The sequence below is a fragment of the Hordeum vulgare genome, chromosome 7H, assembly GCF_904849725.1.
Source record: "Hordeum vulgare subsp. vulgare chromosome 7H, MorexV3_pseudomolecules_assembly, whole genome shotgun sequence".
NCBI lineage: Eukaryota > Viridiplantae > Streptophyta > Magnoliopsida > Poales > Poaceae > Hordeum > Hordeum vulgare.
The window spans coordinates 587,329,713-587,344,661 of NC_058524.1; the positions used below are offsets into that span (position 1 = coordinate 587,329,713).

The 14,949-nt window shown below is 47.6% G+C and overlaps 1 protein-coding gene across 1 annotated transcript; it reads left to right on the forward strand.

Moving 5' to 3' along the window:
- Positions 1–12,876: 12,876 nt before the first annotated feature.
- On the forward strand, positions 12,877–14,288 carry LOC123409303 (vegetative cell wall protein gp1-like). The gene is made up of 2 exons (XM_045102241.1): positions 12,877–13,163; positions 13,273–14,288. Exons 1-2 carry the CDS (start codon positions 12,989–12,991, stop codon positions 14,151–14,153), a joined length of 1,056 nt encoding a protein of 351 aa, XP_044958176.1. The 5' UTR covers positions 12,877–12,988; the 3' UTR covers positions 14,154–14,288.
- The last annotated feature ends 661 nt before the right edge of the window (positions 14,289–14,949 follow it).

Genomic DNA, 14,949 nt, shown 5'->3' on the forward strand with positions numbered 1-14,949 from the left:
CTTCCTTTCTTCCCTTTTTCTTCTTTTCTTCTCCTTTTTCTTCTTTCCTTCTCCTTTTTCTTCTTTTCTTCCCTTTTTTTCTTTTCTTCTCCTTTTTCTTCTTTTCTTCTCCTTTTTCTTCTTTTCTTCTACCGGCCGGAGTGTTGGGGAGGAGGGGGCGGGGGGCTTACCGGCCGGAGGCGTCGACGACGGCGAGGAGGACGACGGCGGCGAGGAGGACGGCGGCGGCGAGGAGGACGACGGCGACGGCGAGGAGGACGGCAGGCGGCGGCGAGGAGGACGGCGGGCAGCCTGACGGCGTTGTCGAGTTCGTCGGTGTGCCGCGCCGGGTAGGAGAACGAGGAAGAAGAAGAAAACGAAATGCGATTTGGGTTGGAAATTCTAACTCCCGCCTATATAGGTGGACCTTTAGTCCCGGGTGGAGCCACGACCCGGGACTAAAGGCCCTTTTTCGGTAGACCAAAAGGCGGGAAGTAGGGCCTTTTGTCACGGGTCGGGGCTCGAGCCGGGAATAAAGACACCCTTTAGTCCTGGGTCGTGGCTCCACCCGAGACTAAAGCCCCTCCGCTGGCTGCACTATAAGTTTAGTCCCACCTCGCCCAGCGAGGGGGACTAACACTAGTTTATAAGCCCCGTCGGAGCATCTCCATCGAGCTCCTCTCTAAAGCAGGCTTACGGGCCTAAACTGACTATAAATTTAAAAATTGAAACTATATTTGAAATTGTCGAGAAAATTAAACCTAAATTCAAAGTGAGGTCACTTTGAATTTAGGTTTAATTTTCTTTATAAATTCTCATATAGTTTCAATTTTTTTCTATTTTCAAAATTAACTATTTTGTTATTTTCAATTAAAAACCATGTTTATTAAAATTCTTTTTTCATATTTGAGAATTTGACAAACCTATGATAATGAAAAGTGTTTGAAATTGAATAAATAATTCAAAACTATTTTCTATTTCAAAATTAATTATTTTGACTATCCAAACTATTAACTATTTTGTTATTTTCAATTAAAAACTATGTTTATTAAAATTCTTTATGCATATTTGAGAATTTGATAAAACTATGATAATGAAAAGTGTTTGAAATTGAATAAATAATTCAAAACTATTTTCTATTTTCAAAATTAATTATTTTGACTATCAAAACTATTAATTATTTTTTTTATTTTCAATTAAAAACTATGTTTATTAAAATTCTTTTTGCATATTTGAGAATTTGACAAACTATGATAATGAAAAGTGTTTGAAATTGAATAAATAATTCAAAACTATTTTCTATTTTCAAAATTAATTATTTTGACTATCCAAACTATTAACTATTTTTTTATTTTCAATTAAAAACTATGTTTATCAAAATTCTTTTTGCATATTTGAGAATTTGACAAAACTATGATAATGAAAAGTGTTTGAAATTGAATAAATAATTCAAAACTATTTTTTATTTTCAAAATTAATTATTTTGACTATCCAAACTATTAACTATTTTGTTATTTTTAATTAAAAACTATGTTTATTAAAATTCTTTTTGCATATTTGAGAATTTGACAAGAGGATTCGAGTCCCGGGTCGGGGCTCGAGCCGGGACTAAAGACACCCTTTAGTCCCGGGTGGAGCCACGACCCGGGACTAAAGGCCCGTGCTCGGCAGGCGGCAGGCGAGGGGCTTTAGTCCCGGGTCGTGGCTCCACCCGGGACTAAAGCCCCTCCGCTGGCTGCTCGATAAGTTTAGTCCCACCTCGCCCAGCGAGGGGACTAACACTAGTTTATAAGCCCCTCGCAGCATCTCCATCGAGCTCCTCTCTAAAACAGGCTTACGGGCCTAAACTCAGTGTAAATTTGAAAATTGAAACTATATTCGAAATTATGGAGAAAATTCAACCTGAATTCAAAGTGAGGTCACTTCGAATTTCGGTTGAATTTTCTCTATAAATTCTCATATAGTTTCAATTTTTTTCTATTTTCAAAATTAATTATTTTGACTATCCAAACTATTAACTATTTTGTTATTTTCAATTAAAAACTATGTTTATTAAAAATTCTTTTTGCATATTTGAGAATTTGACAAAACTATGAAAATGAAAAGTGTTTGAAATTGAATAAATAATTCAAAACTATTTTCTATTTTCAAAATTAATTATTTCGACTATCCAAACTATTAACTATTTTGTTATTTTCAATTAAAAACTATGTTTATTAAAATTCTTTTTGCATATTTAGAATTTGACAAAACTATGATAATGAAAAGTGTTTGAAATTGAATAAATAATTCAAAACTATTTTCTATTTTCAAAAGTTATTATTTTGACTATCCAAACTATTAACTATTTTTTATTTTCAATTAAAATTATTTTTTTGAGCTAGTTGACCCTGAAATTGAAAAGCACTACAAATGAACTCTGGAAATGTTGAAAGTTGGCATGCTATCATCATTTCACCCACATAGCATGTGTTAAAAAGTTGAGAGGGCTACGACAAAAACTGCATGCACTTCGTGTACAAAATGGACAATCTCTCTCGAAGTATCAGGGTTTCGAACGAGAACTCATCTCTTACAAAGGGGTTTCATTTTTTTTGAACTTATTTGAACTCCATACTTTTTGTTTGTTCAAAATGCACCATTCAAAGGCACATCACAAAATTTCAACAATTTGTGACTTAATTTGGTATATTTCGTGCATTTACTTATTTTTTGAGCTAGTTGACCCTGAAATTGAAAAGCACTACAAATGAACTCTGGAAATGTTGAAAGTTGGCATGCTATCATCATTTCACCCACATAGCATGTGTTAAAAAGTTGAGAGGGCTACGACAAAAACTGGATGCACTTCGTGTACAAAACGGACAATCTCTCTCGAAGTATCATGGTTTCGAACGAGAACTCATCTCTTACAAAAGGGATTTCATTTTTTTGAACTTATTTGACTCCATACTTTTTGTGTGTTCAAAATGCACCATTCAAAGGCACATCACAGAATTTCAACAATTTCTGACTTAATTTGGTATTCTTCGTGCATTTACTTTTTTCTTGAGCTAGTTGACCCTGAAATTGAAAAGCACTACAAAGGTTTATTAAAATTCTTTTTGCATATTTAAGAATTTGACAAAACTATGAAAATGAAATGTGTTTGAAATTTAGTACATTCCATACATGCATTACATAAAAGGTTTAATACATTATTACATTATGGCACGAATATTCCTATCTATTATTTCTGTTTTCTTCTGGGTCGTAGCCATGGAGAATCTTCATCATTCAGTAGGATGCTTGGGTCAGTTTTCACTTTGAAGGGCGGAATTTCATGAAACTTATTATAATCTTCTGACATGTGTGTCTTATCATCTACTCCCATGATGTTTCTTTTCCCTGAAAGAACTATGTGGCGTTTTGGCTCATCGGACGATATCTTCTTTTGTTGATTTCTTTTTCTCGTTTTTGTAGACATGTCCTTCACATAGAAAACCTAAGCGACATCATTGGCTAGGACAAATGGTTCGTCCATGTACGCAAGAATGTTGAGATCCACTGTCGTCATGCCGTACTTTTGGTCTACAACTACCCCGCCTCCTGTCAGCTTCACCCATTTGCACCGAAACAAAGGGATCTTAAAAGTAGGTCCATAGTCAAGTTCCCATATCTCCTCTATGTACCCGTAATACGTTTCCAAACAGTGCCCATTCTCGTCTGTTGCATCAAAGCGGACACCACTATTTTGGTGGTGCTCTTTTTATCTTAGGCAACCGTGTAAAATGTATTCCCATTTATCTCATACCCTTGAAAAGTACATATAGTTGAAGATGGTGGCCAGACCAAACAGTACAGCTGATCTCCAACGGTGTCGTCATTCATGAGATGTGTCTGCAACCAACTGCCGAAAGTCTTCTCGTGTTCCCCTTTAATCCAAAAGTCAGCCTTCCCCGGGTTTTCGGAGCGTAGGATATTGTTGTGTCTCACGATATACGGAGCCACCATGGTGGAATTGTGTAGAACTGTGTAGTGTGCTTGAGAGAAAGAATGTCCGTCCATACATACTTTTGCTTTCCTTCCTAGTGTGCCTTTTTCTGTCAGCCTACCCTCATACCGAGATTCAGGAACACCAATCGGCTTAAGGTCAGGAAGAAAGTCCACACAAAACTCAATGACCTCCTCTGTTCCACAGCCCTTGGAGATGCTTCCTTCTGGCTTAGCACGGTTACAAACATATTTCTTTAAGACTCCCATGAACCTCTCGAAGGGGAACATATTGTGTAGAAACACATGACCGAGAATTCTAATCTCTTCGACTAGGTGAACTAGGAGGTGTGTCATTATATTGAAGAAGGATGGCGGGAACAACAACTCAAAAATGACCAGACATTGGACCACATCAATCTGTAACCCTGATAGACTTTCTCGATCGATTACCTTCTGAGAATTTGCATTGAGGAATGCACATACCTTCACAATTGTCAGGCGAACATTTTCCGGTAGAATTCCCCTCAATGCAACCAGAAGCAATTGCGTCATAAGCACGTGGCAGTCATGAGACTTTAGGTTTTGGATTTTTTTCTCTTTCATATTTACGATTCCCTTTATATTCGACGAGAAGCCAGTGGGGACCTTGATACTGAAAAGGACTTCAAAGAAGATTTCCTTCTCTTCCTTAGTAAGAGCGTAGCTGGCACGCCCTTGAAACTGCCCTGGATGCATGCCATTTCTTCATTTATGACATTCCTGGTCCTCTCGTGTTTCCGGTGTATCTTTTGACTTCCGATACAAGCCCAGCAGCCTAGAATATTCACGCAGAGATTCTTCTTCATGTGCATCACGTCGATTGCCGAGCGGACCTCATGGACTTTCCAGTAGGGTAGCTCCCAAAATATAGATTTCTTCTTCCACATGGGTACGCGCTTATCAGGGCCGTTAGGAACAGGTTGGCTGCCAGGACCCTTTCCAAAGATTACTTTTAAATCTTTGACCATATCAAATACTTCAGCACCAGTACGGATGATAGCCTTCCCCGGGGGTTCTGCCTTGCCATTGAAATGCTTGCCTTTTTTCTTTAAGGGATGCTTGGGCGGAAGAAAACGACGATTGTACGGGTACACATTCTCCCTACATTTGTCCAGATATATACTTTCTGTCTGATCCAAACAGTGCGTGCATGCATTGTATCCCTTGTTTGACTGTCCTGAAATGTTACTAAGAGCAGGCCAATCATTGATGGTTACGAAAAGCAACGCTCGAAGGTCAAATTTCTCTTGTTTGTACTCGTCCCACACACGTACACCTAGTTCGTCCCACAGCTGTAAAAATTCATCAACTAATGGCCTTAGGTACACATCAATATCGTTGCCGGGTTGCTTTAGACCTTCGATAAGCACTGACATCATAATGAACTTCCGTTTCATGCACAACCAAGGAGGAAGGTTGTAGATACATAGATTAACGGGCCAGGTGTTGTGTCGTTGTTGTTGGATGGGGGAAGGCAAATGTGCCACCGACCAGCGGGCTCGGGGAGAGGAGAAGGCGAGCGTGCGTCCGTGTCGTGTCTGTGCCGACGCAAATCCGACTTAAAAATGAATCGGGAATAAAAGCGGACGCGCGTACGTTTGGATCGACGCGTTGGATCGATTTTTGTGTCTACGCCAATCTAAACGGACACCGACGAACGAAATGAGTCGTTCCTTCAGAGTTGATCTAAATTGTGCATTTCAAAACACATCGGCATACAACTAAAATAAAACACATCGACATGCCTCCGCAGTCTTCAAGTTACGCAAAGCAGAGCACAGGTGCGGGCACCTAGAGGCTGCGGGCACAGCTCATTCTCCGTGCAGCATGCCTGTTCAAGTCACGAATCTCCTCATCCCAAGTCCACGAAGGTAACGAAATATCTTGTACCTTTCACCCAGGAGCAAAACAATGGATTATCCTCTACAAATACATTCTTTCAAACGAACTCTAATTCCACTGCCAGCTACTCGCTGGATCGTGCCGACTGGGCCGACTGAGAGACATAAATATAACACTAGCAATGGCAAGAAGTCTCCAGCAATTGAAGCTGCATCGAGTTCTCGCTTTTCCGCTGCATGCTGTCGACGTGTGTGTGTGGACAGCAGCACCGTCGACTCATCACTCCTCGGACAACGACGCCGCTAGCGTATCCAAACGGATCGTGAACGAAAAGACGGCCATCCGTATAGATGGATACGTACCTTTGCAAACTTGGCTACGATCGAGTGAGTGATCGCTCGTCGAGACCTGACACGTTGTATGTAAAGCCGTGTGCACGGTGCAACTAGTAGTAGCACCAGTATTGTTCCATTGTGCTCTGTTTCAGAAAAGATATTGAATTCCATTGTGAAGCACAAGCCAAGGAGGACAAGTTCCCTCCATCCCATGACGTACGCTTCGAGTGGCGCTGACCCGACTCCTCAGATAGCCGCATGTTCAAGGCGGATCCGTAAACCGTATGTGTCCGTCCGAACCGTGGTAGTCATCATTCAATAAAGATGTGTATGGATCTATTGAGCAATTCAGATGTAATTTTTCCTGCAAATTGAAAACAAAAATGAAGAAGGTTTGCGGGAAATCTGGACACGTGAAACGTACGAATCTGACATCTCTGGGAACTCTTTCCGAACTCACGACTCCATCCTTCTTATTTTCTATCGTTCCTTGTTTCTCTCTTGCCTTTGTGTTCGTTCCACCATCCTCCACCACCACACTACACCCCTACCGAAACTTTACGTCTCCATCACCTCCAGCACTCTAGCTGGGCTCCCCGCCGCTTCTCCTTCGTCTTCGTTCAACCCCTCTTCTGCGACCGCGCCGTCAAGTACCATCCTCTACTGCTATCCTCATCATGTCCGACAACTCTTCGATGAATCGACGGAGCTAAAAACAGTTGTCTCTTCTTCTTCCTATCAATGGATTTTGATTTGGAGTATGTTAGAGATATATTTCGAGTACATGTATTTGGTAGTCTAGGATTTGCAATTCGTCTCCTACCTTATCTCAAGGAGAGGCTTCTTCCCCTTCGTACTCGTTCATGAGTCTCAATACAACATCCATCATATTCCACACCAATCCCTCTCTATTCCTTCTAATATGGTATCAGCCTAATCGATTCAACCCTAGCCGCCGCCCGCCGCTTCCGCCTCGCGCGCCGCCCCCGGTGCGGTTGACCTCCATGACCGTCGCCTGGGACCGCGCCGCCCGTACCTACGGTTTGTATGTCGGTCGTATTGACCGGCTTCCCTAGAGAGACTTTTTTTTGATCTCTTGATCTGGGTTTTTCATCTCTCGCGTCGGTCGCTTTGATCGGCATTTTTCTTTTTGGTTCCGATCTTAGATCGGTTTGCGTCGCCTCTGCCACCGTCGACACCCGCGCACCTCTACTTCGACAATGGCATGACCCAGGCCTCTTCTTCGATCCGGCGGCCTCGTGCACCTCGTTGGCCCGTCACAGCCGTCACCCGTGCGTCTGCTCGTCCATCGCTCCTTGCCAGCTGTTGCCGCCAATGGCGCGACACCAGCCTCCTCTTCGACCTGGCGGCCTCGCATGATGCAGCGGCCCGTCCCGGCCGTTGCTCACGAGTCTGCCCGCCCGTCGCTATGAGCCGGTCGTCATCACCCTCATTTGATCAGGATTCTGCACCGCCTCACCCCCACCCCGCTCTATTGTCTGCCGGCTCTGACATCGCGTCGTCCGCCTGTGGTCTCGGCGGCTCAGCCACCTCATCATCGACCGACGTTCCTGACCTCGCGAGCGACCAGATTGATCACCCGACCGCCGCTCCGCTCCATCGACGCCGCGTGACTGACCTAGCTAGTCACTTGCACATTCCTCCGTAGGACCTGAGAAGATCATCCCCGAGTATAGTGCGCCCCTTCAACGATCGAGCATCAAGGTCTCGCTGCGTCGCCTCATCGGGTCGTGCACCGTCGCCCCGTGGTTCTCTCTGCCGCTGCATCGACCCGCGTGGTACTGTTGCGTCGCACATTCATGGTCGTAGCATTGCAGCCCGCGGTCTACAGTTGCCTCGAGGTCGGCCACTCCAGGTTGTACCCGTGGCCGCACCGACCCTCGCGCTGCCGCGGCGTCGCACCATCGGGCAGTAGTGAGCATGGCACGCTATCTCCGCCGCCGCCCGAGGTCGACCCCGCGGTTGCACCGACTGGGGTGTCGTTGTTGCATCGCCCCTTGAGGCATTCGCCCCGCGGAACGCGGTCCCAGCTGCCACCTCGAGGTCGTCTCCGCGGCTGCCATAACCCTCATGATGCCGCTGCAACGCCCATTCGGGATGTAGCGGCGTGGCAGAGTATCAATGCCGCTGCTATGTGTCCTTCACGTCGTCGCCCCGGTCCGCGTGTTGTCGCTACATTGCCCCGTTGGGCCGTAGCATCATGGCCTACGGTCCACTCCACCCTCCCCATGCATCGATTTCTATCTGGCATGTGCAGCGCCAAATCCCTAGGCACGGAAACAGCACCGTCCGCGTCGGTCTTCGTCATGTTGTCTGGTTCTTCCTTGCCCACTTCTAGCATCGCTGCCGCGCTCCTAACCATCCGTCATCATTAGGCCGTGGCTGCCGCTTTTCTTCGACGTTGTTGCAGCTTGCTCATCCAAGCCGGGCCGCCCTTCCACCCCCTTCATCTCCGTCCACCACTAGGTCATCGCCAACATCGATGTCATCTATTTACAATAGATTACACTAATATGTGATGTTTTGTACAACAAATCCGGAGAGTACATAGACTATGAAAATTCGACCACGGTAATTGGTCATTTATGCAATTTTCTTTAGTAAAAAACTAGTAAATTCTCCATTTGTACTCTCACGCAGTCACGCGTGACACAGAGCTGAGCCGGTGCACGGAAAGGTTGCAGACGTAATTCGTTCGTTCACCTCGCAACATGCATGGTGATGTCACGAATCGCTTCATCGCAAACACCTAATTATAACCTTTGCATGCCTTAATAACATTTGAACTAATCCACTGCTCCACCCTCCCCCTAAATTTCACTGGGGTGGTTCCCACCCTCCCCCTAACTTGAGTCCAGATCCACCATGTTAGATAATATGGCATCTTTGGTTGCCTATATCTTTTTTGTCTCTTTGCATTTGTGACACGGTTGGGCCTGTGCAAGTAAATATATGGTTAAAACCATGTTGTGCATGTGGGTTTTTTCATGCATCCTTCCCGGCCTGGATGAGAAGAAACGCATGCATGTTGCTTCATTGCAGGCGTGTTCTAGGCAGATGCATAGTGTGTGGTATTTAGTTACATGAAACACGTGTAGTCAGATAACCACTTGTTGGAGTGGTGAGATTACCAGCACACTCAAGTGCATGCCATAAATAAACACAGTATCAACACACGCATAGAGGCAGTTAAGCGATAGACAATTGTATAAAAATCTTAACATCCTACGCAAAAGTCTTGAAGGTGCTCACATAACTTTCTTGGTATCACTAGCAAAGACCTCCTCGTGCTTCTTGTACTTGGTCACCACCTCGACGTCATCCTCATTGAATAAGATCACCTTTAGAGCAAGTACAATAAGGTGGCATAAGCAAGCTATAAGGATTATAATATTATATCCTTGCTTAGTTGGAGGAGAGAGAGGAGGAGAGAGAAGAGAAGTGGGCTCTTGATGAGTAGCCAGCTGCAGCACGAGATCCAAGACACTTTGTGAGATTGTATCATGGGCCAACTACTACTAAAATAGTACACATCTAAAACTTACCATTGTATATGCCCGCTATTAAGTTGGCTCTATATGACATGGCAACTCCTTATAGCCGATTGTTGGCTGTATTATTAACCATGCTCTTAGGGTGTTAGGAGTCGCCAGCTTCAAGGTGACAAGGTACCTGATCCTGATCTGATGAACAACGGCGAACGTGGTCCAACCCTAATCAAGGGTGAGCTTGTTGTTGATTGTCAGTATTAGCACCCTCCAGGCGTAGACGGTGTTCATCCTCGTCCTCAATTCCTCTGGTTTGGTAGCCAAGTGCTTGGTGAACTCGACTGACATTGGCAGGCACTCGAGCTTGGGTGCAAGGATGACCTTGCACAAGTGTGTTGGGTTGGCGTCCTCATGGAAATGGCCATAGTTCTTGGACGTATTGGGGGTGTTTCAGAGCTCCACCATTGCCTTGCCCTTCTTGTCAGCCACATCCTCCTTGCCTTTGGAGGTGTTCCCTGAAGCAGCCAGGTTGATCTGCATATATGAACAAGTGGTCAATGGAGGGACACACATGAACAAAACGTCAATGTATTCATTCATACCATCCATCTAAATCACTTGTGGTCCACAAAGCCCCTATTTATCTACGACTGCACTCCACTACCTTTTCTGTCCTTTTATCTCTTTGTCCTCTATCATCCCCTCTTTCGCAACTCTATGTCTCACCAACGCTCCACCACGATGAACACCTTTCGAGTGCCCTTGGTCGGAGGGCATTCCTCATTGGGTGCTTGCTCAACGACCTCACCAAGTTCGTGAATACCCTTCAGGTGCATAAAGAGGAAGACTATGTGTTGTTAAAGGCGACGAAGGAGTTGAGGAGGGTGATACTTGACCAAGAAAAAGGCACTATCTTAGTGAACACATTGCGTTGGGCGATGGATGAGGCCGAGTCGGCCGATCCAAGTCCAAGAGTAGGATGGGCCAAGTACAAACTTGTCGGGGCTCATGATGACCAGTAGGCCATCATGGTGGCGCCGGCCACCATCGTTCAGGAGGATGACTAGGAGGAGCTCGTGATGTTGCAAATGGCAGGCTCGTCGAGCCTAAGTATGCTTGCAATGCCGAAGCGGTGGAGATGGTGGTCAGGGTGCCTGAGCCAAGAGAGCTTAAACTACCCTTCTGGGTCGACGATTAAACCCGCAAGGCTACCACCGCCTCCATACTTGTCACGGCTAAGATGCAGTGCTTTGTTGAGATGGATGTAAGCTTATTTTACACCCCCAACCCCCCCCCCACCCCACCCCCGAGAAAATTGCACTAAACCCCGTTTGGACTACTCAAATCGCTAATCGGATATGCCTAAAACGCGTACCAAATCGACCTCGAGAGATAGCTTGGATGCCTATTGCGCTATGCGCATATCGAATGTGGGCATGATAAATCGATTCCATTGGGAATAGACAGCTAACTGCCATTGATGAACGCCTGCTGGTGGGGGTGATGAGTGATGGGGTTGTACTTTAGGGTTAGGGCCACATACCTGCATTCTAGGGCCAACCTAAGGCCCCACATAGTCATCAATGTCCTCCAAGCTACTGGTGCAGTCTTGGTCTCACTCGGGTGAACAGATTCTCACTCAGATGCACAAGGTCACTCGGACGACCCCCGACACTCGGACTAAAGCAAGGTGCGGACGATGAAGGGACAACAACGACAACGAACTTAAACTACCACATAAAGTACAGTGAAGACCGGTGTTACTAGTAACGCGAGAGTTAGAGATGGTGTTACTAGTAACTTCTGTTGTTATTAGCATTAACTCCTCCTTCTAATGACGCTCATTTGGTCGTGGCGCACTCTATATAAGCTACACCCAAGCTCCTGGGCGAGGGTTGAGCATTTTGTATTCGCACGCCCCCATAAGCAAAATAACCTCCAGGCTCGAGACGTAGGGTCTTTACCATTTCCGAGTGGGGTCCGAACTCGTACATCCGAGTGCAACCAGTGCGTCGTAGCTAGGCTTCGCCCCTCGTTCGTACCCCTGATACTATTGTGAGGATCATTCCCACGACAATGAAGCCAGTGATCGGTACTCGCGGTCTAGATCTTCACTCCACTGCTCGCCGCTATTGCTTGCCGTCCAGATCTTGTGCTCGGCACCGCTGATGTGAGAGTGGAGGAAAGGGAGAATGGGTGATGAGAGAATGGTGAGTTGAGTTATGGCGGCGCTTCAAGTATGGCTCCTCCTGTGCAGCATCCGACCCACATGTGCCTCGGGTTGTATTGCTTGGGCCTAGCTATGGGCCGATTCAATCGTACTCCTCAGCCAGGCCCACATGTGTTCTAAGGTTCATGGGAGTCAATGCTTTGATACAAGTCAAGCAATCAAACCGAACAAAACTGCATAATGTAGGCCTGATTTTTAGACATAATGCAAACAACCAAACAGACCGTAGGTAAAATCCATATAGCTTGATTCATGCAAGCCTAGCATTCCTCCGAAACTTCCAAAAAAGACCTTGTCTCTTCCACTGACAAACAAAGCAAGGGATCAATCCTTCCCTAAGAAAACAAAACAGAGGATCACCCTCACATTCCTCTCCAAACGAACTCAAACTCCACTTCCCGCTGCTCGCCGGACCGTGCCTGCCCGGCCAACATACGGACGGAAACAACGACCGAAGCTGCCGCCCGGGTCACCACACCGAGTCCCCGGTCCCCCGCTGCCGACGTGCGTGCGGCCTGCGGTCGACAACAGCATGCAGCACGGAGCACGGCCGACTGACTCATCAGTCATCACTCCCCGGACAACGACGCCGCCGGCCAGCGTACGTACGTACCCGAATTTTCCCCGTGAAACCGTGTGGGCTCCCACGGACGGACACCTGGGTGGTGCGTGCACCCCCCAACAAGGTATAGACTAGACCGATTCTCCAAAACAAAAGGTATAGACTAGACTTGCTATTCCGGCGTCAACCGGCGATTCGTCAAGGTTCCAACCCCAGCACCCGGAAGCTTTCAGCCACGTGAACGAAAAGATGTCGATCCGTATGGATGGATGGATACCTGTGCGAACTTGGCTCCTGGCATCTGATCCGGGTGATCGATCGACGCGGCCTGACACGTCGTACGTAAAGTCCCAGTTCCCTTTCGTTGAGCTCTTCAAATACCCCCCCAACCACCCTTGTCTCTTCCCAACCCGAGCTCACTACATACACAGGCCGATCACACAAGTGCGACTGCAAAGTTGCACCCCTTGATATTTGTTAGTACAGTTAGGACTTAGGAGGTAGTGATCTTCCAGACATGGCGAGCGCTCGTGGTGTGGCGGGGCTGCTCTGCTTCGCGCTCGTCGCCGCGGCGGCGAGCGCGGCGCAGTACCGGGTCGGCGAGCAGCGGGGGTGGAGCGTGCCCGGCGCCGGCGCCGAGCCGCTGAACTCGTGGGCGGCGCGCATGCGGTTCGTCATCGGCGACCAGCTCCGTAAGTTGCACACCCAGTCGATCATATCATCGGATGGACGAAGGTTCGTTCGTTCGTCCATGGCCGTGGATGGATGGCATGGTGAGCTGACGGGTTTCTTTTGTCGCAGTGTTCGTGTACCCCAAGGACACGGACTCGGTGCTGCTGGTGGACCAGGCGGCGTACAACGCCTGCAACACCACGACGTACGTGAGCAAGTTCCAGGGCGGCAGCACCGTCTTCACGCTCGACCGCTCCGGCCCCTTCTTCTTCATCAGCGGCAACGAGGCCAGCTGCAAGGCCGAGCAGAAGCTCATCGTCGTCGTGCTCTCCGTCGAGCACACGCCGCCGGGACTCCTGCCGCCGCCGCCGCCTCCTCAACCCTCCATGCCGCCGTCGTCCGCGCCGCCCATGCCCAGCCCGATGTCGCCTCCTTCCATGACACCGCCCATGCCTAGCCCGATGTCGCCTCCTTCTATGACGCCGCCGTCGGCTACGCCGATGCCGAGCCCGATGTCACCCCCTTCCATGACACCGCCGTCCGCCGCACCGATGCCCAGCCCGATGTCCCCTCCTTCCATGACACCGCCGGCCGGCGCGCCGATGCCCAGCCCGATGTCTCCCCCTTCCATGACACCACCGTCCGGCGCACCTATGCCGAGCCCGTTGTCCCCTCCTTCCATGACGCCACCGTCCGGCGCGCCGATGCCGAGCCCGATGTCCCCTCCTTCCATGACACCGCCGTCCGGCGAACCGATGCCTCCGACGGTTGCTCCCGTGGCAACCCCGGACTCGCCACCATCACCGACAGGTCTAGCTCCGTCACCGGGAACACCTGGAGCTGGAGGCGGATCATCGCCGGGCACCCCTGGATCCGACACGAACAGCCCGCCGGCGCCGGGTGCCGGCGGGGCGAGCGCGACCACGCCGGGAAGCGCGGCCGCTCCGGTGACGGCAGGGCTGATCGGCACGCTTGCAGCAGGCATCGGCTACGCCATGCTAGCTATCTGAGTGCTCTGTTCTTTTGTATAGTGTGAAAAATTGCATGATGCCGCTGATACTCTGCAGAGGATTTTTACCTTTGTACGTAGGAGTATTTGTTTTCCGATTGTGAAATAATAATAAGAGATACGTTTGAGCTCTTTATATTATATCTTTTGAGTTTTGAACGATGCTTGGGTCCCGAATGACCCAGAAACTTCATGAAAAATCATTAAACTTGAACGGAGGTACGAGTAATGCTACACCTACAAAGACTTACGTAAAGATTTTACGTACAAACCGATGTGTAAGATTGTGATTGGTAATTGAGAGATGAGGGGCCACCGTCACTAAAAATCAAGGGGGAGAGAAGAGTTAGTTTGAAAGGTTAAGTAAACCTTTGTAAGTTTTTATAGGTCTAGCATTTTTTATGAAGGTATAGTGCAGTTTACAACTGGACCCAAAGTGATAAAAGAGAAAAGGTACAGACTCATCCTGACATTTGCATGAAGGACGAACAATCGTCTCCCTGACCCAAATAGAGAAAGAGAAATGCAATCGGGTCTTGAGCACCTCTACAGAGCATCTATAGCAGGAGCACTTATATTCGTCTCATACATCCGACGAGGTCATTCGGACAAGACACGGTCACGAAAAATTGATCCAGACGGTCTAAGTGACCCTCAAATGCTCGGGTGGACTGGCACTCCTCATATCCAACCCAAATATGAACGGATATGAGGAACCCAGACACGCCCGCCTCACTGCCTAGCCCACCACCGACCCCATCGACACGTTAGTCCGACCCACTATCACCCCACTAAAT